This window comes from Notothenia rossii (genome assembly GCF_949606895.1).
Source record: "Notothenia rossii genome assembly, chromosome: 3".
NCBI classification, from domain to species: domain Eukaryota; kingdom Metazoa; phylum Chordata; class Actinopteri; order Perciformes; family Nototheniidae; genus Notothenia; species Notothenia rossii.
In genome coordinates this window covers 33,459,206-33,484,648 of record NC_136901.1, presented here as the reverse complement: position 1 = coordinate 33,484,648, position 25,443 = coordinate 33,459,206, and the positions used below count along the sequence as shown (strand labels likewise).

Here is a 25,443-nt window from a genome sequence, read left to right as displayed (position 1 = left end):
CCAAATCATACTGCCAACCCTGCAGTAGTGTATATAAGAACATGTTGTATTAGAATGAGGTCCTTAAAGTTCAATTTAACAACATTTGCCGCCACACATCGGCAAAAATAGGTTTCTGATCTCCCTGACCTTTCACAGATTGCTGTATGAAAACATGACTACGCTTGTGTTCACCACAATAAATAACCGGAATAATACCAGTATGATGGTCGCCCACTCACATTAATTTTCGCCACTGGCAAACAGCAGCTATTTAAAGCATAGTCAGTGTAGGGAAGCTGCCAGTCACGGGGGGGAAGGCTCAAAAGTTCACACATACTTTGGGAGATTGATCAATGCGCCGGCGTGATGTGCGAACAGAAGGAGGGGAGAATCAATGTATCCTTTTAATCCATTTACGGCTCGACGTGGATCAAATCGTGCAAAGTGCCGCCCCGTATCCTCACCTTGGGCGGGATAAAGAACTGCAGCGGTGCTCATTTTGATTCCTGCTTTCTTCAACCATATCTGTCACAGCCGAAGCGCCAGAAGGGACTGTGTTTTGTCGGGGGGGGGGGGGGGGGTGGTAAGGTTCTGAAGCATTGAAAGGATCCCTTTAGGAACCACTGTCTGTGACATGGGATTAACTGTTATTTGCTCCGCACTGACACCACCACATGAAAGGTACCCCTGTGTAGCAGTGAGGGATTTAATAAATACACTTTTCAATTAAAATCACTACATGATTCCTAGCATGCAGCAGGAAAGATGCAGTCTGTTTGCCGGTTTATGGTACTTCAGGCTGAGAGTTATGATGATTAACTAAAGAGTTTCATTCATTCATTTTCATTCTCCTCCTCCGTTGGTTTTCACAAAACATTTGAATTGTTAGGGATCCTTTACATCGTGTTTGTTTAAAAGAAAATATCAGCCAATTTATCGTTAGCTGTCATCAGTATCGTTATCAGCCTCAAATAACTAATACCTTTCAGACTTTTATAAAATCCGGGTGTCCGCGGGGTCTTAAAAAGTATTAAAAGTTGATAAATCAATTTAGCGAAAATTAGGGCTATTAAAAACGGCATTTGCAAGGTATTACATTTTGTAGCTTGTTTTCAATAAGTATATAAATTGTCCAAAGAGGTTGTATCCTACAGTCTGCCTGAATGTAATCATTGCGTAGGTGTGTACCGTAATTTTCTGACTATAAGGCGCACCTGAATATAAGCCGCAGCAGCTAAATTGAATGATGTGTACATATATAAGCCGCACTGGACTATAAGCCGCAGGTGTTTTAATGTTTAATTACCATATGTAAGGGTTCGTGCACAGAGGGGATTGTCGGGAAAGAGATGGCTGTTTGAGGAAGCTCCCATTTATTAACATTTCAACAAACGAGTTGCATATTTGCATAACGTATTCAAGTGTTAGCATTTAGTGCAATAGTAGCTACAGAACATGTACTGTGCTGTGTAAACTGTACTGTATCACATAGCGTTTCAGACACACAAACTTTTCAACTTTCAAAATTAAACGGTGCGCTCCCAGCGCACGTACCGGCAGTGATCTACAGCAGTGGTTTTCAACCAGTGGTACGGGGACAAACTATCTCGCTCTCGTAATGTCTGTCTGTCTTGCTCTCGTTCTGTCTCTCGTACCACTCTCGGTTCCACTTTTACTTTTGAGCGCTACCTGTCTCACTCTTTTCCGGCCTCCAGCTTTTCCTGCTGGAGCCCGCCGCTTAAAGGTGGGGGTCCGCGGACCGGCCATAGAGCCCATAGAGTTAAAGGTGGTGGACTGTAACCCTAGTGGCCGTTAGCTGTAAAAATCCATAGATTAGCCGCACGTTATATAAGCCGCAGCGTCGAAAAATGGGAAAAAAGGCGAGGCTTATAGTCCGAAAATTACGGTAGTGTGATTCTGTGTCGTTTATTTATGGCATCCCGTTGGATTTGACGTCATCTGAACAGGACATCGCACGCTCACTGCTTGATAGCATGCGTAGGTCCGTTTACGCTGGTTGTTAAACAACATCGTTATGGGGAAATGCAAGTTGGCGTCCAAATGGTTGGAAGATAAGGAGGAAGGACAATCAATACTGTATATAGTCAATGTGAGGTAAAGTGTGTCGCCAAGGTAACCGGTTAAAACTCCAAGTGGCGATAAGGTTTTAAAATGTTTGGAAAGGGTCTTAAAAAAGGTCTTAAAAGGTATTACATCTGACTTCAGGATTCCTGCATATACCCTGAAAATTTACATTTACAAAACCAAAGTTTTTATGGCACCCAATCAACCATTGGATCCCTAAACTGCTTCCAACCCAGCTGTGTTTATTGGAGATTTCCATCAATGCAGACGAACCACCGATGGTAACCAATCTAAAGCTTTGGCAAAGAAGGGAACGGGGCTTGTTATATAATAATAATAATAATAATAATAATAATAATAATAATAATAATAATAACTGGAATTTATATAGCGCCTTTCATAACCTCAAGGTCGCTTTACAAAGAAACATACAAGGATAAGACATAAAACATAAAAAAAAACATAAACATAGAACAGGGGGCATTATGAGGTCATCAAACAGGACCTTTCAGAAGAAAGAAAACACTTAATGCTCCTACTGGAAAGTAGGCCCTCTAAATCCCTCTGATTTACCTTGGGAAAACATCCCAAAAATCCTCTCACAAAACGCCCACTACAAATCATGGCGAGAACAAGGCCGCAGACTTAGTTCCTTATCACACAAACATATTTAGTAATAAAAAAACGTCCCGCAGCGCTGTAAGGTGGATACAAGAGGATTGCTTTGTGTTTGTTCAAACAACCATGACAAGTGTTTTGCATTTACCTGATAACACTGTTAATAAACGTCTCTCCAGTCAACATCAATCACTGAAGTTCTCCGCTTGTTTCTCTCTTGTTTTTTTGGCTGAGATTGAAATGCGGTGCCCTTGAATGTCTGCCAAAGAGAACAAAAAGCAAATTATTTGTTCACAGAGACTTTTGGGGATTAATTGTTTTTGCTGTTTCACTGAACATACGAATTACTTGAAGCGAAAAATAAAAAATACATAGATTTTTAAGAGACATATTTCATTATCGATTCCTGTTATTTTTCTACTCCTCCCCGATTAATTGTTGGGTGGGAAATAAAGCGTATATTCAGGTGTCTGTCAATAAACAGTCAGTGTGTTGAGTAATCAAGCAATTAGTATCCCTTTATCATAGAACACGTTTAAAATACTATCCATAGATGTTCCTTGTATCTATTATTGGAGCACAACCACTGCAAACTTGAGTAAGATGAAAGTGCCAGATGTTGTTGCTTGGAGATTTGTGAGTGAACTGCACGGCCCATATCTTTTTTTAATGTTTTTTTGTGTGCTTGTTGCCTTGATCCAAGCAGCTGCACGAACTCACATAAGCGATTATAGTATATCTTTTATGTCCCTTAGTCCAGTTTTTCCTGTATATTTGCACTAATATGATAACAAAAAATAAGGTATACAGATGAAGAATGCCAGCAATTCTGTCTGTTTCATCTTTATCTTTCATACTGCAATCTTATTGAGTTGCAAACTGACCGATTTTATGGAAAGCTTGTAATTTGACAAGTTTTCAACCCCCTTTAGTGAGTTAGCTACACAAATACTATAGCCATGATTCCCATTTAAACAAGGACATGCTGTTAAAGGGGCACACTTATGCTAGTTTCCAGGTCTACTGTGACGTTTCTCCATGCTTTAATGTTCAAAAAGGTCTTTATTTGTAACATACTGCCTGTGCTGCAGCACCTCTTTCCACCCTCTGTCTGAAACCAGAGCCCAGTCTGCTCTGATTGGTTAGCTGGCAGGCTGTGTTGTGATTGGTCAACCGCTTAGAGATGTCCTGTCCCTTAGCCTCTAACCTACAATGTGTTGGAGCGCTAGCCAATAGAAGCGCTAGGGTTACGTAGTGATGTCGCTATGTTGCGGAAGTAAACCAAGGAGTCCAATGGAGGTGTTTCAGGCAGGGGGGGGTGTGTGAGTGTGTGGGAGAGAAACTCTGGGATATAAGCATTTGCAAAGGAAGGAGAAAACCCAAACAGCATTAAAGGGCTTCACTGCAGTGGGATAAAATCCACAGCTATAATGTTCCCTTGTTTTGTTCCCACTCTACAGTAAGTCTGCACGTTTGAAAGAAAGAATAAAAGCTAGATATATCAAGACAAATGCACTCATATGGGCAGGGACTGACTTAAAAAGTAAATGCCTACTTAGGAGACCTTTTCAGTAAAGAGGTAATGAATGCATTTCCTGGCCAAAGCTTCCAGGCGCTTGTGCTTTTGATAGAGATTGAACAACTGCAAATGTCAAACCTAAACGTGTTACTTTCCAGTCGCTCTTTGTGAATGTACATATTTTTAGAGGCGGCATTTTCTACAACTTGTTGCCCTTTTCCCCACAGCTGTCTCCACACATACGGAGGGGGAGGAAAAGATCCAAGTCCTGCTGATGGTGGAGGGAAGAAGGTATGCAAAGCTTTGACGAACAAAGGGAGTGCTAATTGGAACTTGTGATACACGGACAGGATGCATAATGCAAGTCTGTACACTTTGATTTTGTAGCCTTGTTAGTCCGAATGCACTTTACCTACTGAAACCTACTTATCTAATTTAATTTAAAGTCTCGCTACAGTGCCTGTTGTAGGTACAGAGGAGGTGAGACATCACGTAACACAAGCCAATCGTTTCCTTTTTAGAGTAATCCAACACATTTACTGCGTTAATTGCTTTTTGTTTGTGTGTTTTTGAATGAAATCTCTTGGGAAACCCGTGCTTGTTTATCAATGCGTCTACTGTAGAAGCACTTTCCTTTGGTTGTTTAATAAAGGACTGATCCATTTTAGATTGAAATAAAATAAAAGATGAATGTGCAAGAAGAAATACAATAAAATGGAATAAAGATATTTTTTATAAACATGAGAAGTTTAAGTAAAATGTAAAAAAAATAAAAAATGATAAGCATATGCTGTTAAAGCACATTTCCATAATAAATACAATTACATTTTATATAAATATTTATGTGAACATAAGACGTTAAAGTAAAAATGTCCAATAAAAGCTGAAATATTTGTATTTATATATGCCCGAGAAGTTACAGTAAAATGTGAAAGTCTTCCTACAATACATCATTAATAATACGTGATACATATATTACAATATATACAGTGGTATACTAGTTACAATTGCTGAACACCACCGTTTATAACATGGTATAACTTATTTCTCCCTCTCTTTTTTTAACAGAACAGTTTACATCCATGGCTTCAACAGGATGGACTTTGCTCTGTGGCTCTCGGCCATCACTCTGGCTGCCGGCACTGATGGAAAGGGGCTGAGCGACCAGCAGCTGACCAAAAACGGCGTCCCCATTATTGTCGACAGTTGCATTGCTTTTGTCACCCAATATGGCGAGTGGCATTATACTCACAGAGAGAAAAGTTTAAAAAAAGGATCTTTTTTTGTGACTTTTATTGTGTTTTCTCCTTGGAGGCTGATTCATCCAGTGTGCTGGGTCGTGATGAGAATTTCCTGCTTTCTAATATTGTGACATCTCTCTTTTAAGCATATTTTTTTTCTTTTGGAAATGTAGAAAATATGGTCCAACTTCTCCTTACACAAAATATATTCCATGATAAATGCAAAAGCGCACTTATATTGTTGCATTATACAGTAAGTGCTATGAATGTAATGAGGCATTGGCATAAAAGTCAACTCCGTCTGAAATTGTAAAGTGGTACAGAAGGTTAACATACCGCACAGCGCCAGTTTCTTTCTGCCTGCAATTTAGATTCAAATGTGCTTATGCAACGTTATTAAATTCCACTACTTAGCATCTGCTAGTCTGGTTATTGCCTTATAATTGCATTTATTTATACAGAAAGACTGCATGTTCTGCCATTTGCAGAAGACAGTGATTATATGGTGAACGTTATGAGCCAATCGTCCATTTATTCTCACTTTTTGTGTCACTTTGTAACCAGGTTTGTGCCAGGAGGGGGTCTACCAGAGGCCGGGGGACCCTGACCGCGTGGCCCTGCTCCTGGAGGAGTTCACCCGGGACGCCCGTAATGTGAAGCTGAGGGAGAAGGAGCACCAGCTGGAGGACGTGACGGACACCCTGAAGAGCTTCTTATCCCAGGCTGAGGACGCACTGCTGACCAAAGAGCTGTATCCATACTGGGTGTCAGCGCTGGGTATGAGGGCCGTTGAAGTCGCGTGAAGAGCAGAAATCCATTTGACCAATCAGAATCGTGGATTCACCTGCGCCGTGTAATATCTGTACATACTTGACATTCTGTGACAGTAGTTCTCTTCTGTGTCTGTTTTGTAGATGAGAAGGTGGAGAAGCAGAGAGTAAAGAAGTACTCCACTTTCATTGAGAGTTTGCCAAAGATAAACAGGTCAACCCTTGAGGCTTTGCTACAACATCTGTACAGGTACACACACACACACACACACACACACACACACACACACACACACACACACACACACACACACACACACACACTCAGACGAGCTTCAAACTGCATGAATATAAATATATCAATAATTAGATAGTATATAGAATGAAGTACAAACCAAGTCAATAAATAAAAAGGTTAAATAGATCTTGCAAAAAACATGAATAAACCCGTCTTGTGCTATGTGTCTGTTGTATGAATGTGGTCCCGTATGTAGCATTGCGGCAACTGGAAACTTACTAGTACAGTACATGTTAAAAGGACACAAAGAGAGAACTTAGCTACTTTTGCTAAATCATCCATTATGGCATTAAAATAGTAACAAAATAGTTAAAGTAGCTCTTGTCTTCTCCATGTGTTTGATTGCACTGGAGGCAGGTTAGCGGGTGTATCTCTACAGATGCCTTCCTGCATCACAGCAAACTGTAACAAGTGCAGGGACTTAAAGGTCCTGCACTGTGAGCAGCCCCTGGCTTGCTGTTAGTCACCTGCTGATTAGCCTGTTGTCCCTCCTGCTCCGCTAACGACCCGCTCTCCCCTCTGCTGTGTGTTTGCCTTCTGACCAATCAAGTCTCATACTTTATAGTCAGATCTCTGATTTAGTCTTGGAGGCTGCCGGTATGGCCTTCAAATGACAAGTTGTAAAGGAAAATGTAATATGAATATCCCAGTGCGACTTGAGTATACAATGAAGTACCAACAAAGGTTTAAGAGGTTTGTTGATATATTGTCCGAGGAAAGTTTGAAATAAACAGAAGACAGTTTTACAGATAGGAAAATACAGATATCCAATTAGAATTCACTATGGAGATGTTCTGCAATGCCAGGGTGGTTCACTGCAGGGTCACAACATTCAAAGTGAAGAATTTATACACATGTGGTAAGAAGAGAGTACATTTGATATATTTCTATAACCGAAAACACTTTTTGTCACTACAGCAACAAACCAATTCCTGATTATTTGTAACATTTATTGCCATTTTCAGTTTGACAGGCTCATTATTAAACAAGGTTCCAGGTTCTTTTTAGTCATACGAACATAGCTACAGTGTAGTTATGCCGATGACATTCTTAGGTCACAGGCTTCTCCAACAGTGCAACACAATAACACATATAAACAGGAAAATATAGTGCAAGTAAATAGTAATACAAAAGAAAAATAGTTTAAAAAAGTGAAATAGTGCAATAATAGTCTATATGCAAGTTATTGAAATGATATATTAGATACATAGATAAATAATTACTAAGTAGCAGATCAATGTTATGGATGTTATTGCCTGTGGGATGAAACTGTCCCTGGGTCTGGTGGTTTTTGTCCGGATGCTGCGGTAGCGCCTGCAAAACGGCAGCAGACAGAACAGTTTGTGTCTGGGGGTCTTTTATAATCCGGAGGGATTTCTTCCTGAGCCTCTGGGAGTAAAGGTCCTCCATGGATGGCAGCTCTGTCCTGGTGATGTTCTGTGCAGTTTACACCACCCTCTGTAAAGCATTACGGTTGAGGGCGGTGCAGCTGCCGTACCAGGCCGCGATGCAGCCAGTCAGGATGCTCTCTATGGTGCACCTGTAGAAGGTCAGGATACTCTCTATGGTGCACCTGTAGAAGGTCAGGATACTCTCTATGGTGCACCTGTAGAAGGTCAGGATGCTCTCTATGGTGCACCTGTAGAAGGTCAGGATCCTCTCTATCTATCCACCTGTAGAAGGTCAGGATGCTCTCTATGGTGCACCTGTAAAAGTTCAGGATGCTCTCTATGGTGCACCTGTAGAAGGTCAGGATGCTCTCTATGGTGCACCTGTAGAAGTTGCAGAGTATCCTGGAGTCCATGTTGAACCTCCTCAGCCTGCGGAGAAAGAGGAGCCGCTGTCGAGCTTTTTTGGTGATGTGTGAAGAGTCCATGTCAGGTCCTCAGGGATGTGGACACCAAGGAACCTGAAGCTGCTGACTCTCTCCACCGCAGTCCCATTGATGCCGATGGGGGTGTGTCCCTCTCCCTGCTGCTTCATGTAATCCACAATCGGCTCCTTGGTTTTGCTGACGTTGAGATTGAGGTTGTTATCCTGGCACCAAGATGTCAGGTTTTCAACCTCCTCTCTGTACGCCGTCTCGTCGGTGATCTGGCCAATGACGGTCGTGTCGTCAGCAAACTTCACGATGGTGTTGGAGCTGTGTGTGGCCACGCAGTCGTGAGTGAACAGGGAGTAGAGGAGAGGGCTGAGCACGCAGCCTTGAGGGGCTCCGGTGTTGAGGATCAGGGTGGAAGATGTGATGTTTCCCACCTGCACTGCCTGGGGTCTGCCCGTCAGGAAGTTCAGGATCCAGTCACAGAGGGCGCTGTTGAGCTTGAAGGGCACAATGGTGTTGAAGGCTGAACTGTAATCAATGAACAGCATTCTCACATAAGTGTTCCTCTGGTCCAGGTTTGAGAGGGCAGTGTGGATGGTGAGGGCTATGGCGTCGTCTGTCGACCCGTTTGCTCTGTAGTCAAACTGCAGGGGGTCCAGAGAGTCAGGGAGGGAGCAGGTGATTAATGATCACACACAGGCAATTAGCGAGTTAAAGCCCATGGCATAAATATAACCTTTTTTCTTGGTTTCTAATGTATTCAAACTGTATTTGTAGGATGTTATTTACTTCTTATGTTGACTATTTTTCCTTTCACATGTAGATATTTTGACTTTATTTACAGTAACAACCAAAAAGATGCTAAAGCATAACACACTGTATATTCTGTCTTGCAGCTGCCCTACACCTCAATCCTTTTTCTCCAGCTCTAGCTGCATTTCCATACAAACACTGCTCTTTGTTTATGTCTCATTCAATGATGCTCACATTACACCTTGCTCCCTCAGAAACCTGCGGTCCATAGCAGTGATTTAGCTGCATTATGTTAATGGTGTAGACAGTTTGCAGAAGGCTTAATTGTCCCTTTGCTGAAGTTGGCCTAACATTTCTCTAAATGCTCTGTGTGTGTGTGGGCACGGGAGATTTAGAGAGTTATCAGCCAGAGATAGTTTATGTTGAGGTGTGTGTGTGTGTGTGTGTGTGTGTGTGTGTGTGTGTGTGTGTGTGTGTGTGTGTGTGTGTGTGTGTGTGTGTGTGTGTGTGTGTGTGTGTGTGTGTGTGTGTGTGTGTGTGTGTGTGTGTGTGTGTGTGTGTGTGTGTGTGTGTGTGTGTGTGTGTGTGTGTGTGTGTGTGTGTGTGTGTGTGTGTGTGTGTGTGATTGTGTGTGTGTGTGTGTGTGTGTGTGTGATTGTGTGTAGGCACATTTGGGTTATTCTCACCACGTTTCTCTGTGTTTTTCAGGATTCAACAATGTTCCAACCTCAACCACATGCCGAGCGAAAAACTGGCTTCTGTCCTCTCCTCCCGCTTGTTCCAAACACGAGGACAAACCCCTCAGGAAATTAGCGTTGTGCATGACCTCATCAGCAACTACATTACACTCTTCAATGTAAGTCAAACATATTTATTTTGTTGTCATTTGATAGCATTGATAGTGTTAATGAAATTACAAAGAGACAATGAGGGTGACAATTTATACTTTTGTAATTTGGTACCCAGATTAAGTTACTGATTTCGTTCTTTCACAGTTATCTAGTATTCTAATGGAATACATTTAGTAAGCCTCCCAACCCTGGCAATGAGTTTGTTGCATATGTCCGGAGTTAATTTAATGGCAGAAATATAACGAAGAATAACATGCTTTGGCTGAGCATACCGACTGTTTTTGGTACGGTCTTTTAGGTTATATTTCAACTGCAATTAAATATGTTTTAATCATATCTACTGTAATGTAATGCTTGCTTTAGATTTTGCTCCTAATTTATAGTGATGATAATCTTCCAAATCTGCTCGTATACTGTATATTACTAGTAATGTGTTTTTATTGCATGTACAGCACTTTGGCTCGACCAAAAATCGCTTTTAAATGTGCTTTATAAATAAAACTTGATTTGATTCGATATAATCCTTTGACAGGTTTAAACCATTCTTTTATTTTGATATTGCATATTGAAACGTATCTTACTTTAACAATCTGAGGAACAGAACTGTTGCTGCCAAATCTCCGTAGTTGGCTTGACTTTGCTGATGGGTGGGGGGGGGAAGGGGGATCAATGTTACCCTTGGAGAGCTGCCTGGCTTATGGGATACGCAGCACAGAGCGACTGCTAATTCCCAACAGAACGCTCGGATCTCTCTTTTTCGGGACGCCATCATTCGCATGACAAATAGCCATTAAACCCAACCAATCACGAACCCAGATAGCAGTGAAAACACTCACCGCGACATAAAACGACATCTCGCTAATTAAAGCTCCAGTTATGTGCTGAATGTCTTCGACGGGGCCTATTATCAGGCTTAAACACACACACACACGCTAGGAGTTTTTTTTTTCCTCGAAATCTTCTTTTCCATTCGTGGAACTCCAACAAAGCAAGTTGTTCTCTGAAAATGATAATAGTGTGAAGAAGAAAAAAAAGTTGGAATGTAAAATATCATTTCCCACACGGAGCTTTGTGGAAGAAAAGTAATCACTTGGCGCCGAGCTGTGTCAAACACTCACAGCCAACTTCCTTTTCAAAAAATTAGTTTTAGAAGTGTTAGCTGAACGACCCAATTCTACATTTTCTTGTGATGCCTTTTACTGGATTAATCCAGTCCTCTATTTATTCGATTTAAGGAATAAATCCTACCTTAGAAAGAAATTCTTCAGTTTGAATTCAGGTCTGTGTGTGTCCAACAGGTCAATGAAGAGCGGGTGTTACAGATGGAGAGAGAGAACAGTTTCATCACACGCTGGAACGACAAGAAGGACACCACAGTAAGTGGACCCGCTGAGTCCAAATGGAAGTCACCCACGGGTGTTCTGTTTGTGTGTGAGTGTTCATTGATTTGCCTGCATGCATCGTGGCCTCTCAAATCTGGGATGCATTTGAACGAGGTTCCTGTTTGTCTGGGGGTAAGGGGAGCGTGCTAGGAAAAGGGGCTTTGTTCCTGTTAACCTTTACGAACCTGAGAAAAACATTTGGTTTAGATAACTGGGGGAAAAAAAGAAATCTCATGCTGCTGTTGTTGTTTATTCCCGCTCCTTTCTGCTTTCCCCCGCCCTCCACCTCTCAGAGCACGTCTGCTGCTGTGGGTCAGGAGGGTTACTCAGTGGAAAGCAAATCGCTATTATGAAACTGTCAGAGGTGAAAAAAGGGAAAACATTTTGGTTATGGAAAAATATGGTAGAAAAATACAAAAGTTACACGTTTTTTGATTAAGAATAATCACTCAGTGTAATTACAAGTCAGCATGAGGATGATTTCCTCTGGTGGGATAATGGATAAGCTTATTTTAGGGATAATTTAACATTTTGGCATCATTTAAGGGGCCCTATTATGCTAATTCCTGGTTTATATTTGTATTTGCTGCCTCTATTGTGACATGTTTCCATGCTTTAATGTTCAAATGTTTTTCCTTCAAACTGCCTGTGCTGCAGCACCTCTTTTCACCCTCTGTCTGAAACCAGAGCCCAGTCTGCTCTGATTGGTTGCTGACCCACTGTCCTAATTGGTCAGCCGTTTAGAGATGTCCCGCCCCTTAGCCTATCACGTACAATGTGTTGGAGCGCTATCCAATAGAAGTGCGAGTGTAGCATAGTTATGTCACTTTGTTATGGAAGTAAACAATGGAGGCGTTTCAGGCAGGGGGGTGTGTTTGAGAGAGAATACATATTTAAATTGATTTTAGGCATTTACTTGCACACAAACCTATATAACTCACTACAGGAAAGGTACAACCTCAACAAATATAGCAAGGCCTCTTTGTGATCTTAGATCAATAATCACCTTTTACATAGGTACTCTTTCCTAATTTGTATTATTATTAATATCAATCCATTTCACTCACTGGCGTCATGTAGAGGTCTCTGGCTTACGATGATGTTGTCAGGGTCTTGGAGCACACAAGCTCCAGAGCAATTAAACCCAGTTAACTCGATATCAATAAGTTCATCCAGTCCATGCAGAGCTGACTCATGTAACTCTTAAACTGAAAGAAACATAAAAGAACAAAAGCAAATATGTAATTTCCCTCGCACAGATTTATAAACGCTGCACTTACAGGGGTTATATGTCCATGCAGTTTATTTATAGTGGTGTACGGCACAGGTTATACTTCTCTGGGTCTTCATTTAGAATGTTGTGGCTAGTCAGGCCTGAGTTGTTGGAAATAGAGCATTTTTTCATCATCTTTTTAATAACAGCCAATCACAACAAGTATTGGATGTTTGTGAAAACATGTCAAAACATAAACTGTTATTCTAACATGTTTTCTGGAGATGACTCAACTGAAAATATTGATGTTTGAAAAACGGTTTGGAGTCTTTTCCATTACTGTGTTGAATAAAGAAGAAATTGTTGTTTATTGTGCGTTTTGTCTCTTCTTTGGCAAATGAGTTAAAGGCGCAATACTAGTTTAGGGAGGACTAGAGGAAATCTGTAAAAATTAAACGCAAAAGTGAACAAAAAAGAGGGATGACACCAATGCATGAAGTGTAGGAGGTCCTGACCTCAGCTGAAGGCAGAGGATGACAGGTCAGCCTGCCCTCTGCAAGTGGAGAGTACAGCTATACTGAGGGAGTAAGTAAATCAGTGATATAATGAGGTTCAAGCCAGTGTCATGCCTTGTAAGGTAGAAGTGGCAGTTGGAAATCAATACTTGCATTTACAGCCACGGCGAGTGCAGCAAGTGGATGACTTTGGTAGAGATTAAGAATACCTTGATTCCAGAACATTACTGTTTTTCCTGCGCGTTGCTTTTTGTTTCACTTTGTAGACATCTTTCTTTCCTTTATTCCTAAAGTGGTCTTTCTTTAGTGTGAGAAGAGGAGGTAAAAGTGTTGCTTGGGAGACCAAGATGGCGCCGTATCTGTGTGTGACATTTTCACAGCTTTTACTCTATAGTTTAGAGCAGGGGTGTCAAACTCAAGGCCCGGGGGCCAAATCCGGCCCGCGACTTCATTTAACGTGGCCCCACAAGAGCTCTGAAAGAATGTAATACATTTATTATACGGTTACATGCCAATTTACAGAAGTACGTTGCCCATAAACTACATGTCCCACAATGCATCTCCAATATGAATTTTGTTCAGAATTGGACTTTTTTGCTTCAAAATTTCAAATTGGCTTTTTAAAAAGCCAAATTCTCACTGAAGAGACTTCCAATTATTTGCCCTAGACTTCTGCTTTCAGATGTAGTTAATTATGAAATGATTACCCTGTCCGATAATAATCCAATGCAGAGGCAATAATGTAATATAATACATACGTTTATATATATTAAATATTTATATATGTATTTTTATATAGTCTTAAAGTTACAACCGGCCCTTTGAGTGCAACCATAATGCTGATGTGGCCCGCGATGAAATTGAGTTTGACACCGCTGGGTTAGAGCAACTAAAACATACTTACATTATGGTTAATTCATTTTTTAATAGCAACATGTGTTTCTTTACCATACACAAAAAGCCTCTTTCTGATTGACCATTTCTTAGAATATACCGTAATTGAAGTGGTAAAAAAAATCTGTTTGTTTTATAATGAACCAAAAGAGTATCTACAGTGACATAAACAACATTCTTCCTTTTTAGACCTTTAAGGTTTAAAGAGTAATTTATTCTCTAGATCAGGGGTCTCCAACACGTCGGGCAGCTTTTCAGTAGCTCGATTATCGATTATAGCGTAGTAAGGTTGCTTCCTGATTTTTTGGCCGCGGCCGGACAATAACATTTTTTTATTTTAGAATTGTTTCTGTCACACGAATATCAAATTGGTCGGTGACGCAGAGATCAAGGAACAGACGTGACAGCGGCACAGCGACACCACACACGGAGCAGTCTGCCTCTCCAGCAACACCAGTCCAGAACCAACAGCAGAATGACCCGCTCTGAATCAGGCCCTGTCGCTGCGCTTCAGAGACACACAGGGAGGGATTTGTGTGTTTTTGAAAAACACTCGTTATCGTCATGTCAGGTTTTTGGTGGATTTAATCAAGTCTTGGATTGCAGAGTATGAATGTCCTCTTGCTATTTTTCAGTTGATAAATACTTGTGTAAAGTTTGTGAAGGCAGGAGAAAAGCTTCCGCGATCACCGCCCCCTCCCTGAAAATAACGAGTGACAGGCTGATCGTGACCCGATAGAAACTTTATTATTCACTTAATCACTGATTGAGATATGATGAGCTAACTTAGTCTCCTACAATTATGGGATTTATGTAACAGTAAGACAGAGAATGTAAGTGTATTTTTGTTTTTATAATGCTGTTGTAAATACTCCTGTTGTCTGCTGTGTTCAGACTTAAGTCATGTGTGATGCCACATTCAAGACATTCAGTGTCCGTTGCTAGAAGCTGCAGCTAGACCTCAGAAGCATTTGTTTTTTGTTTTTGAGGATGGAACAATTTCACACACAGATGCTAGATGCAGAAGCTAGACCTATACAATTGATTTAATATGGTTTATAATTGTATGCCAAGATGGAGAAGAAGAAGAAGAAGAAAAAGATGGCTGAACAGTTCAGTGTCAATCCTGTGGAGATGGAGGTTAATGCATCTCCAAAATCATGTTCAGCTTAAGTCTCAGCAAAACTCACAACATTTCTGGAGCCTTGTAGACCCAGAAAATTATAAGAACATTCACCAAGCAGCACTGAACATGTCTGCTTTATTTGGCTCTACATACCTTTGTGAAGCAGCTTTTTCTGACATGAACGTCATGAAATCTAAATACAGAACAAGACTGACTGATGGACATTTAAATGATTCTATTAGAGTGAACCTAAGTGGGTACACTCCAGCATACACCTGTATGGTGGACTCCATGCAGTGCCATTCTCACATTCTTCATCTCACTGACTGTAAAAAAGAGTAAATGCACTTATTTTACACACTTACCATAAGATGCTTGTCAGGTGGTGATTAAGGACATTTATGTGAATTCTCAGTGATGTACTTACTATGTGGGACATAATAATATGTGAGACATTTTCGTTTTCTTGGACCTTGATGTGAAGTTAAGATTTGTGATAAGCTTTAGGTATTGCAATTTCACACGTGTACAAAAGTATAGCTTAATAAATAAATGTAAGCGATGTGATGCAAGTATCTCTCAGATGAAGAAAGGTTGGAGACCCCTGGGTTAGAATGACTGTAATTGCTGTGCTCTTTCCGGAGCACAGAAGTCAGAAGTGGCTTCCTCCCCACCACCATGTGATATTTCTCAAGCCAATAATGCATCTCAGTTCACCTGCACTTTAATGACAAAGGAAGAGTAACTGTAATTTTCAGAAAGCCAAGGGGAAAAGAAACCTTTTTCATCCTCACTTAGTTGTTCATTTTTCAGGAGATGGATAACCACTTCCCTTGGCCAGAAATCCGGATTTGGTCCTATTCGACTGACCCTGTCTTTTTTTAACTTTTAGATTTCCGCTTCTTCCTTTGTTTATTTCTCACCAAAAGTCTCTTTTTAAATAGATGCAGGAGAAAGATTAGCCCATAGCTCCATCATATTGAAAAAAGTGTCATCGTTTTATTGGAAGTTTGACCTCCTGAATGTCAGACAGAAAGGCCACTTTAAAGTCATCCTTTTAATTTCACATAGGTTAGTATCTATTGACCTGCGGGGGAAAGAATCCACGCTACTGTAGGCCATAATGTGAGTTAAACAAAATAATCAATACCTCTCTTATGGATTTGCATTAATTAGGCTATGGAGCAAGGCTGTGACTGGCTTACCATAAGGTATAGTATAAAAACTCCAAACATAAAAACTCTAACGTTGTGGATACAGAGTGATCTTTTTACCATTTCTGTTTAAAATAAAAACAAGAGAGCTTTATGATTAGGCTTAAAAGGTTGTTTTTTTACGCTAGCTGTTTTGCCATGCTTACAGTGTTTATGCTAGGCTAACAGCCTGCTAGCTTACTAGCTTCATACTTAACCAGCACGCATAGAAGCAGTTTGGATGGGAAATAAATGTATTTACTGTTTAACTTAACCATAAGCCATAAAGCATTGATAAATGAAGGTACACAGAGTTGATGAATACATTAAAGTGTCATATTTAATTAACAAAAAAAGCTAACATTGAATTAAACCGCCTTCTTTTCTGCCTTGTGACAAGCCTTGTGCAAATACACAATTGAAAAAAGAATTTGACTGTGAACCCATATCTCTCTCCTTGCATCTCTTCTTTTTAAAAAGTTGTTATCCTTTCCCATAATAACCCCTGAACATTTTCCTAGGTGCATCTTCAATACCATTTTTAAACTGACAGCCCACGTAGCGTTAACACCTCAGGAGAACACATCAGTTTTAGCGTAGGTGAAACATGCACCCTGCGCTTCCACCTTTACAAGATTGTCTCACACATGTTCTCTTTATTTAGTCGGGCTTCGCATTCCATTAACGCTACCTGGATTTCGTTTGCCTCCAGCTCTAAAAATCACCTGTTTTATTTTCTGTAATATGTTCTCTCCCTTTTTTCCATTTAGACTCACGCCACACAGGAGTCAAATTTAGAAGAAAGCCAATTAATCCAGCTGCATTGTTTTTCGTAATTCTGATCACTCCATGTTCTTTCTCCCTTCCCAGTTCTCTCCTGCTGGGGACTTGATCTTTGAGGTGTACCTGGAAAAGAGAGTGCCAGAAAACTGCTGTTTAATCAAGGTGTGTGTGTGTGTGTGTGTGTGTGTGTGTGTGTGTGTGTGTGTGTGTGTGTGTGTGTGTGTGTGTGTGTGTGTGTGTGTGTGTGTGTGTGTGTGTGTGTGTGTGTGTGTGTGTGTGTGTGTGTGTGTGTGTGTGTGTGTGTGTGTGTGTGTGTGTGTGTGTGTGTGTGTGTGTGTGTGTGTGTGTGTGTGTGTGTGTGTGTGTCATATGGGCATTTGCTGCTTTTCCCACAGGTCTGTGGTAAGGTGAAATAAGAAAGAAGGGGGGGAGATGAAGTGTGGGATGAAGGCAGGCGGGTGAAGGATGATGTTGGGTAGAATGATAGGTGGAGAGGTTGATAGAATAGGGCTGAGACATTCCTGGTTTAACCTGATGGGATTACCGCCCTCTAAATAAATCAGAAGCAGACCAATCAAAGAAACGTCTGATTTAATTGTGTGAGTAATTGCATTTGACAAGGCGGGCGGGCCGCTCTAAGTTACGGACTCCTTTTTCACGGGTCTGCGGCAGCGGCATAATATGGATGGGGTTAAAGAGGAGCACCAACGTTTGACTTCAATACTCCACCTTCTCTCCGTGGAGTTAAGTAGCACATTTGCTTTGTACAGCCATATTCACCTGATAACTTGACAACTAATTTAATCAGCGTACATGGCTGCGAGTCAGATTTCTGTATTTATTATTGAGCAGCTCTTCTAAGGGAGACATTTTCCAAAGGCAGTGATATTGATCCAGGAAGCAGGATGTGTTTGCTTTGTTCGATTGTTTCTCTTTTTTTCATTTTGTTGTTTGCCTTGTTATGTATTTATCTATTTGTTGTGTTATGTGGTAGGTTTCTCCCAGCATGCGGTCTACGGAGATGGCAGAATCTGCGTTGAGCATGAGGGACATCACCTTTAGTGCCGATGACTTCTGGACCACCTTTGAAGTCATTGAACATGGAGAGTTAGGTACGCACAAAGAAACCTCATGATATGAATTTAAATCACAAACAATCCTGAAAACATATTTGCATTTCAGACAGAGATCTGTGATTATCTAACATCAGGGTAAACATAAGTTGTTCAAAACGTTGTCTCTCAAGTGGGACACAAGGTATTTCTTTACTAGCAAACACATGGTCAGGTATCAAGTTTAATATGAAAGGGTCGCAAAATAAGGGAATGAATAAGGGTTCTTGTCTGTTGTAAACAAAAGAAACAGTTTCGTACTTTAAGCAACTTCAATTTGAATGATTCATACAAGTAAATGTTGTGTAGTTGTAATAGAGCAGGGGTCTCCAACACGTCGATCGCAAACTACCGGTAGCTCGCAAGCCCTCAATAAGTACCCTATGCATAAACGAAACCTCAATCATAGCGAACTCTATCTACTTACCACAACTCTATATCTATCCAACACCCCTCCTCCCCCCACCCCCACAATAAATATCGACCAATCAAGTTCTTCCTGGATTTGTGGAACCAGCGTTGCAGTCGGGAAGAAAAGCAATTTGGAGCGGCACCTCACCGCTTCATAAGGAGTGTGACCGTGATTTTCCTTCTGGCAGAATCTACACAACACATCAGCCCCATTGAACAGCTTATCATTCCAGCCGATACAACACATGAGGGGCAGAGTTTTGCTATATATTTATTGCACTTGACGCACACACACGCATGGCGTCATTTCCACTGGGGACAGGGGGGACATGTCCTCCCCACTTTTCGAAATCCCGTTTGTGTCCCCCCACTTTACACTTTCTTGCTTTTACGCAAGCCGTCATCGCCACGGAGGAGCACACAGCCTCTGAGAGAGAGACTTTATCTATTTAATATAGTTGTACAAAATTAAATAATAAATCATTCCAATTTCTGCTATAGGACAGTAAAAAAAAACTGTTTAAAAGGGGAGTGATATATATATATAAGATGTTTGGATCATTGAAAAGTATACATTTTTTTAAATGTACATTTAAAAAAGAAAATCTTCCCGGGGGGTGCATGCCCCCGGACCCCCCTAGTGGATGTGAGGTCCACCCCCAAATAAAGCAGGTTAAAATAATTAAATTGCATACATTTTCTTTTAGAAAACACTGAAAACGGGTCCCACAGACCCAAACAGCACACAAAGGTTAAAGGTAAGCATTGGGGCTGTCAGTCGATTACAATAGTTAATCGCAGATTAATCACACATTTTTTATCTGTTCTAAATGTACCTTAAAGGAATATTTTTCAAGTTTTTAATACTCTTATCAACATATGAGTGGACAAATGTACTTTATGCAAATGTTTGTTTATTATCATTGGAACAATGACAAATATTCTCCTGAATATTCTCAACACAACAACCTGGAACCTCTCTCTCTTCACTCTCTCCCAACCCTTCTTTGCACTGAGCCAGTTGCTCAAGCAGCCTGTTTACAGTTGTCGGCGAAATGCCGCTCCTCTGTCTTCACAACAGTCAAAGCATGAGACTGAAGTTCCACTGTGGGTCAAAATAATGCGCTGTGATGTGCAGTCGACACGTTGGATGCGATCCGAATGATCTAACGCAGCCCCTCGTCCTCCACAATGTTAAGCTGTAGCCACCCATTTAGCTATCGCTGTTGTTGTCCAGGCGTCTCCCCGGCAAACTTTCAAGCGCAAGCGAGCGGCAGGAGCGGGACTGTAAGCATCAGCTGTGTGCGTGGCTTGCCGTTTAAAATACTTTTTCTTCATTTCATTTCATTTCAAAGTTGAGATCATTGATCTCTTTTTCAAGGGAGACCTGCTCAAGTAGGTTCCACATGAAACATAAAAAACATAAACAGAACAACAAAAGGACATCTTACAGCATCATTACAGGGATTACAATTTACATAACTATCCACATGAGCAGGTACCAACAGCTTCCGATTGAGTAGCATCCAACCGAGTTTTAAACATTTAGTGGCATCAGATTGCTCAGTTACCATTTCAATTGCAGACTATTCCAAGACAGTGCAGCTGCGCATCTAAATGCTATCTTCCCTAAGACAGTCCTAGCAGTTGGCACATTTAATAAAACTACATCATGCGATCTCAGGCAGTAGCCATTTACAATTCACCGTGAGATCAGGGAGCAGATATAAGATGGAAGTTTCCCTAACATGGCTTTGTATATAAAAATGTACCAGTGACTGAGCCTCCGTACAGTTAGTGAAGGCAAACCAGCCCTTGCATAAAGGGTACAGTGATGGGTTAATGCTTTACAGTTTGTCACAAATCGCAGTGCGCTGTGATACGCAGCATCTCAGTGGACATGGCAATTGGCCGGTGCATTCATATACATCAGATCACCATAGTCCAGCACAGGTAAAATGGTCACAGTGACTAGCCTTTTCCTAGCCTCAAGCAGAGAAACAGGACTTGTTCCTGTAGAAGAAACCTAGCCTAACCCTTCTTGTATCCATATCTCTCGCTAGAATCTCCCTCCGTCCAACTAACAGCAACAACGTCAAGCCTTTGGGCTCTGAAACTACGGGGCGGGCCGAGGACAAATACACATGCGTTAATCGCATGTTAAAATAATTTGTGGCGTTAAAATAATTTGTGGCGTTAGCCTGTGTGTTTAAATGTTTTAACGCGTTAACTTGACAGCCCTAGTAAGCATATCATAATGTTCAAATGTGCTAAATACATTGCAAAAAAAAAAAAAAAAGGAGGAGTAAAAGTAGCTCACGACTTGTTTTATTTTTTGAAAGTAGCTCTCATCCTAAGAAAGGTTGGATTTATTCTCTAAATGAAGTGTTAGACACACAAAGGCGTCACCAATGTGATTATCCCTCTTCACAGTGATGTCTGTGAAAATGCCCTTTCCAAAGACTCTGTTATTCCATACGCTTTGTCATCAGATAGTACATGTACCTGTTGCATGATGATGTTGAATCAATCTGCTTCCCATTGTCCATGTTAAAGGACTTTGACGTCAAATCTTGATTAGCGATCGATTCGTCACATCACCACGTCAATGGCTATTCTCATTAAGGGCAAATACAAAGTTCACACCTCTTCTTATTCAAGGACCTTATGATGAGAGGATTATCTTTATTATCTCTCTAATGAGCCAGACCAATGTCTGCGAACATGGACGCACACTTAGAAATTAGCCAAGCACCGTCAGTTTGATGATATGCACATTAACTCATCATTCTTACGGTCATATGGCATAAATTACCTTCATCTGTCTCGCATCATCAACCCCGGGGAGCTGACCCACCTCATCTTACATTAGTATGCCCTGTAAGTTCCCGGCGCCTCATTGAACAGGAAGCAGGCGAGTGAAGAGAAGTCAAAGTTGAGCTTTGTCGCGAAAGTTGCTTAGCTTGCGGCCCCCGTGCACTTTTCATCAGTTCACAGAGAGTTTACACTATTATGTTTGTTTTTCTGCTCACAAAGTTACAGAGGACGAACCGTCCTTTTTCAAAAAAAGGTGCGTTGAATACTGAATATATTTGCTGACGGTTCAGCATATTTTCCATGCCGAGACAATACGTCTGTGGAAGAGTAAACAGTTTGTTGAAAGTGGTATAGCGTGACAGGTTTTGCTCATAAAACCATAAAGAAAGGAGGGAAAGCGCGTTAATTAGCCATTTTTGAGGCAGATAAACACTTATCGAGGAGAATAGGCAGAAAACCGGAGCTAATATTTGTTGGGAAATGAGGGATAATTCCTTGGCCTGGGTCTGCAGAGATTCCAGAGGAAAGATAAGCCCCCTGTTATGAATAAGTGATGCCGTTGTGGCTCCTTTTACCTCTTTGGGTTACAAAAAGAAAGGGGAGTGTAGAGATGGTGGCAACAGAGCAGGGGTGGTGGTACACAAATTCATTTTTGTACCGATAGCTTGTACCCTGTTCAGCAATTAGGCAGCGATAATAGCTCTATTTTGCACATGAGTGTGTTTTTATAATCAGGTCCTGATATGCTGGAGATAATTTAAACTGCTCTGTGATGAAAATGGGAGGAACAACAACATCATCTTGTTATTTAGCTAACTAGAATCTGTCATGGTTTTTAAGATATGAGGCTTTGATTTAGTTTCTTGCAATTGTAATTCCCTGTAAAAACACAGCTTGGCTTTTTGGCCGTTGCTATTTACCTGCTTATTATTCCCCTCCCTGAACCGTGTTGTTTTATTTCCAACAGAGCGACCGTTACACCACAGTGAGAAGATCCTCGAGCAGGTGCTGGAGTGGAGTTCTTTAGATTTCCCTAGTTCTGCTTTTCTTGTTATAAAGAAATTCACAGGGTCCAAAAGAGTGGCAGACAAGAAAGGTACAGTACGTAACTAAAATGCTATGATACCAGGGGCGGACTGGGATTACAAATCAGCCCGGGATTCTCGACCGGCCCACTTCGGTACCCAGAGTTCTCGTTAGAATATTTTTTCGCCGGTCAACATGTCCGTTAAATTTTAATTCTTCCGGACAAAATTTGAAAAGTGCCGGTCAAAGGTCTTCTTTGTTATTTATTGAGCTTTAAAACAATTTGATATGCTTCGATATAAAACAAACTGATTGTAGTAGATTAACTATTCAAAAGTATACAGTAACTTACAATAACACGGGAATAATAAACGGAGCGCTCTCTCCCTCTCCTGACAGCCCGTCAGTATCATGCAGCTCGCGGATCAGTAATGAGTGACCCAACAGTAAAACTAAACATATCTATAACTAGTTTAGGTAGTTTGAGAGGTAATTAAAATAACTAAGTGTGATATTCTAACCTGAAGTGTGTGTGTTGCTCCGCTCACCGCTGCATGTGATCATGCAGAGCTGCGTGTCGACTCGTCAGCAGCAGCTGATCTCTCTCTCCGTCACATTAGACTTTACTCGCGTTTATGTCCATATCGATCAGATCTAGCTAGTTCTAGCTAATGATATGACTACCTGCTTATTAAAAGACACCTAAACAATAAGCGTCGCTATGCAACCGGGTGAGGCCGCAAAGTATAGTGCAGCATTATGCATTTGTTTACATGCCCACCGGAACCCCGAGGCATTACCAACAGATCAACGCACAATCAACCCATACAACACATCTCTTTCTCCACATTAAGTGTTAGACATTAGAATTGACTATTCTTGTCTGTCACATACTCTTTTGTCTGTCACATAAGTGGGCAAGTTGCGCAACTGATGCGGTATTGCGCTAAGCGGAAATTATTTTGACCAGACACTTTGACCGGAGAGATTTAGATTTGCCGGTCTTCAGCATATTTTACCGGTCATAGTTTGGTAATTACCGGCTGACGGGAAATCTGTCGGTACCGCCGGCCCACCTCGGTGCCACTTCAGTGGACCGGCCCATCGGGATTCGTCCCGAACGTCCCGATGGCAGTCCGCCCCTGTATGATACGATATTTCTTCCTTTTATATTTGATTCATCAATTATCAAAAACAGCCAATGACTTTACTGACTCAATGTTTCAGCACCAGCATGTTGTCCCCTCTGAGCTGACAGTCAATATTCCTCTCCTCCATGTGCTCCACAGCGGATCAGAAGCAGTTTATAAAAGGAGACTTTCTGAAGTTCAACGACGGATCCTCCAAACTGCTGTCGGGGCACAAATTCCAGGACAAATATGTTGTACTACGTGCCGAGAATCTGCTGCTCTACAGAGATATCAAAGTGAGGACACTGTTATCTTCCGTTTAATCTACTGTAAACACTTGTGGGATCTGCATGCAAACACCAAGCATTGAAGGGTATCAAGAGGGAATTTAATGGGTTATAAAACGACTTTAGAAAACCAAAATGTGTTAGAGTATCGCCTACATAACTGCCACTAAATACTTCAAAGTCTATCCAAACTATAAAGTGTTCCATCTCTGCGAATAATGTGGAAAATAAAGAATAATGATGGCAGCCCACTCTCTTTGGAAAAATGAAAGATTACATGTTTGCTTCAGTGAGGACCAGCAGGCCTGAGTTCCCCGGAGGCCTTTTCTTCTCCGCACAGTTCTGCAGTGAAACCTGGGAGTCGTAAAGGAGCGAGAAGCAGTGTTAATAATTGATGGAAGTGCTGGGGGAGGGAGAACAACGAGGGGTGTCGAAGGGTGCCTCTCACTGAAAGCGTTTTCCAAATATCAAGTTGCCCAAGAACGCGGCTAATTACCGTGTTAATGCTAAGGAAATTAGAAGTGATCCTGGAATTTAATTGATATAGTTTGGCCTCTACAATTATTACCAGGTCTGTATTTAGCGAACATTATGTTGCATGAAAGCAGGAATGGGTGGTGGGTTGAGGATGTGTAGGTGTCAGAGGAACACTTTGATTGTGTTCCCTTTGTTCTTCTGTTCTTTGTTCCTTGGGAGAAAGGTTTGCTGGTAATGATTCAAATTGATTGTCGTGTTGTGATGCTGCACGGATAGTGTTTTTCTTTGGGATTAGTTGGTTAGGTTGAGTTGAATATGTTTATTTCTGTTCCCTCTTTAATTGGCTTTGTTTCTGCAGGGCACTAAAGCAGAGAAAGTAATCCAACTCAACTCTCTGAATTGTTACCTGGGCCTGAAGAAAAAGCTCAAACCTCCAACCAGGTAAACTGCACGCACACGAAGAATCTGAATGCATATAATGAGGGACCGATTCAAATATATAATAATAATAATTCATTTATTTTATATAGGCGCCTTTCAAGGCTCTCAAGGTCGCCGTACAAACACATAAAAAACACAATATGTGGTAGATTTACTAAGACTACCAAATTCTTAAATGTAACTAAAGTTTTGAGTTGCATTTCCTTCAATGCACTGCTATGCTAATAAGCATAAGGATGTTATGTAGTTATTATGTTTCATGTTGTGTGCTATCATCTATGGTTATAGTTTTTTGTGCAAAGCAAATTCCTCAAGAGGCAAATGTGTCCTTCATCCATTAATACTTTCGTTTTGCCACAAAAAGGAAAGCTACATGCAAGAAAAGGGTGCTTAATAATATGAAGGTTGCATCAAATGAAAAAAGGGTATCCTTAAATAATAAAACATTTTCCGTAAAATAGGTACATGGAAGGAGAAGCCATCTTACCTCGAGGCCACTTTCTTTGTTGCTTTCAAAGCGCAAACTAAGCGGACTTCCCTTTTTATTTTAAATTCCAAGGCCAGCATCAAGCTTTTAGATCTCACATACATTACACTTACATTTTGTGAAGGATGGGTTTTAAAGTAAAATACATGTTGGTGTTTGTGCTTTGACAAGATTATATAAATGGATCAACACAAGCTGAAATGTAATCAG

At 41.0% G+C, this 25,443-nt stretch overlaps 1 protein-coding gene across 1 annotated transcript in view; it reads left to right on the top strand.

Annotated features, from left to right (window-relative positions):
- Nucleotides 1-24,750, top strand: part of arap2 (ArfGAP with RhoGAP domain, ankyrin repeat and PH domain 2) — a gene marked incomplete at its 3' end in the record, with an annotated part of 108,313 nt that extends 83,563 nt beyond the window's left edge. Inside the window, exons 19-29 of the mRNA XM_079671151.1 lie at nucleotides 4,432-4,495; nucleotides 5,273-5,436; nucleotides 6,010-6,222; nucleotides 6,360-6,465; nucleotides 9,797-9,944; nucleotides 11,238-11,315; nucleotides 17,133-17,207; nucleotides 18,040-18,157; nucleotides 22,353-22,481; nucleotides 23,701-23,837; nucleotides 24,664-24,750. Coding sequence (XP_079527277.1) covers nucleotides 4,432-4,495; nucleotides 5,273-5,436; nucleotides 6,010-6,222; nucleotides 6,360-6,465; nucleotides 9,797-9,944; nucleotides 11,238-11,315; nucleotides 17,133-17,207; nucleotides 18,040-18,157; nucleotides 22,353-22,481; nucleotides 23,701-23,837; nucleotides 24,664-24,750 — 1,319 coding nt within the window. The remainder of the gene's footprint in view (nucleotides 1-4,431; nucleotides 4,496-5,272; nucleotides 5,437-6,009; nucleotides 6,223-6,359; nucleotides 6,466-9,796; nucleotides 9,945-11,237; nucleotides 11,316-17,132; nucleotides 17,208-18,039; nucleotides 18,158-22,352; nucleotides 22,482-23,700; nucleotides 23,838-24,663) is intronic.
- Nucleotides 24,751-25,443: the final 693 nt, after the last annotated feature.